This window comes from Montipora foliosa, chromosome 7, assembly GCF_036669935.1.
Source record: "Montipora foliosa isolate CH-2021 chromosome 7, ASM3666993v2, whole genome shotgun sequence".
In the NCBI taxonomy this organism is placed as follows: Eukaryota; Metazoa; Cnidaria; class Anthozoa; order Scleractinia; family Acroporidae; genus Montipora; species Montipora foliosa.
Window position 1 is genome coordinate 32,729,610 of NC_090875.1, and position 2,500 is coordinate 32,732,109.

The 2,500-nt window shown below is 42.5% G+C and overlaps 1 protein-coding gene across 1 annotated transcript in view; it reads right to left on the reverse strand.

Moving 5' to 3' along the window:
* The window catches only part of LOC138010739 (uncharacterized), an 18,037-nt gene that overhangs the window by 11,540 nt on the left and 3,997 nt on the right, over positions 1 to 2,500 (reverse strand). The window contains exons 2-3 of the mRNA XM_068857711.1: positions 1,991 to 2,177; positions 893 to 980 (exon numbers count right to left, since the gene is read on the reverse strand). Of these exons, the coding sequence (XP_068713812.1) occupies positions 893 to 980; positions 1,991 to 2,177 (275 nt within the window). The remainder of the gene's footprint in view (positions 1 to 892; positions 981 to 1,990; positions 2,178 to 2,500) is intronic.

Genomic DNA, 2,500 nt, shown 5'->3' on the forward strand with positions numbered 1-2,500 from the left:
AACGACATGAAATAGTTTCGTAGTGATATGAATAACGCGAACTTCTATTTTTAAATGAAGTCCTCGTAGCCGTCGTCGTCCTCGTTTCGTAAGCTCCCTAATAGTGTTAAATGTCGACAGAAAACCATCAGGGTTGAAACGTTTAACGGCCCCTTGTGTGCTGGGAAACAAGCTTCTGAATATTCAATTTGCTAAGTACCATATTTGGAACAACAAGAGCGAGGGGTTTCCAAATATAGTACTTAGCACTGAAACATTCAACCAATCAGTTCGCACTGAATATTCGGAAGCTGTGAACGCGCGTTACACGTTTATGGGTTTCTGATGTCGAACATTAAGCTAAGCAAGCTGCGCTCATTCATCAGGAGAAATCTAATAATTTGGTACTGGTGGAGTTTTTGAGAGCTTAAATTGGACAAGCCGACTGGTCACTCCAATTCACAAAGAACTTTAAAGACTTACGAGAATCTATAAGTCCGAATTGCAAGAGCCGCGGATCGTGCGTTTTTTTCTAAATGTATTTTTTTAAAAAAATTGTTCGATCGATTCTCGAGGAGAGAAAACTTACTTACTAAAACTGCGCTAAGTTGTCAAATAAACTTCATTCACTTTCTTCTAAATTTTAGTACTCTTGTTTGTATTATATATCAGTTGTTACCTTTCCATTTTAGTTTTTAATTAAAAGTAGAATAAACTATTGTCTGCCAATTCTGTTTTGAATTTACTGCTGTTAGTTGCACGTGCACGGTTGCCATAGAAACATCAGCAAGCCAGACCGGCTCCTCAGTGCACAATTTGGGATAAATTTGTATTGCTCTCGTTCAATCAGCGTCGGTTAAATGAATTAAAAATTGAATGAAAGGTAACTAAATACAAATTTTGCAGTAAGTACCAGGGAAGGCTCCTCCTCTTCTTCGCCTGATAACTCGTTCCACATTTCTTCATTTTCGTTGTTATCTTCATCAGGAATAAATGGGAAGCTATGAAGAGGAAGAAGAGGAGATATTGATTGTTAACATCAATGAAGTCTAAGCTCAGAGTTGAAGCCTCCGTTTCGCTAGTCCGCCAAGCATGACGCGAAAATGAACGAGCGCGCGAAATCTGGTAACAAGAAGGCTGGACTGAAAGCCAATTGCAGCGCGCGATGCCTAACTTTTTAAGCTTGTTTATAAACTGTACGTTGAAAGTGATCACCATTTCTTGAAGCCTCGCATTTGTTGCAAGGTAAAGGTAAAGTCCGCTACGAGCCTTGAAGGCCCACCAGGTCGGCACTTATCTCCGGTTTCTGTAGCATGAAGCGACTAGGAGTATTTCTACTTCCCCCTGGATGGGATGCCAGTCCATCGCAGGGTTACCCCCCAGCATTAAATTCGCCGGTACTCATTTATACACCTGGGTGGAGAGAGGCACCGTGAGAGTAAAGCGTCTTGCCCAAAAACACAATACAATGACTCCGGCCGGGACCCGAACCCGGACCACTCGATCCGGAGGGTAGCACTCTAACCATGAGGCCACCGCGCCTCCCTCCCTCTCATTTGTTGCAAGAAAGTTGAAAAAATATCTAGACTCGAACAGGCTAAGGAAGGTGTAAAGCAGAACTAAGAGCTGGTCAAGTGAAAGCTGGTTGTTCAGTCTTGGTTTGACACTCACGTGATAAGTGGTCATTAAAAAAAACCGAAACAGGGGAAAGCGTTTGCCTAAGAGTACACTTCGATTCGTGGAGGGGTTCGGAGTCATGATTTTAGGTTTTGGCCAATGACAGCGGGCGCATATAAATACATGCAGCCGCCTTCAATGCGGGAAAACGGGATGATTACCATATATAGCTTATATATAAAGTCATCAGACACGATTGGCTTTTCTTTTCTTCTTTTGCATGTGATTGGCTAAGCTAAGATTGCAGCGCTAGCAGATAGATGACCAAATCAATGCCTAAATTACTTCCCACGCTGAATTTGAAGACTGCGCTATTCATTTGCCAACTTCTTACCTCCCAAATCCATCCTTTTCCGTTAATAGAATGCCCTGTGTTGCCCTCTTCTTCGGGGCAATATGAGAATACATCTCACCACTGATTGGGTCATGGCCCATGAAATCACCTGCAGTATTTACCTCAGAATTCAGAGGTGATACAGGTGCCTTATCTCGACTGGATTTTCCCAGCCACGAGCTGTCACCTACAAAAAGAAATTTCAATTTATGCAGCTGAACAGCGTGAAAAGTATAATCTACATTTGTTCGTGAAAATGTACATGAATCGCAGGAAAGGTAGAACGTATATTTTTCGACATGGGTGTCCGTTCGGGCCATCGTAATTGCTTTCTTTCGAAATGGTTCAGCTTTGCTTTGCTCGGGTGTCGCTTTACTTCACTTGGCATCTAATTCACTTTTACCCAATAGTCCATCACCCAAAAGTAAGATTTACCCAAATTGGCTTAATCCCCATCAGCGCCAAAAAGAGCGTCTATTCTCCTTCGCGTAAAAGCCTTCGCACGCCGAA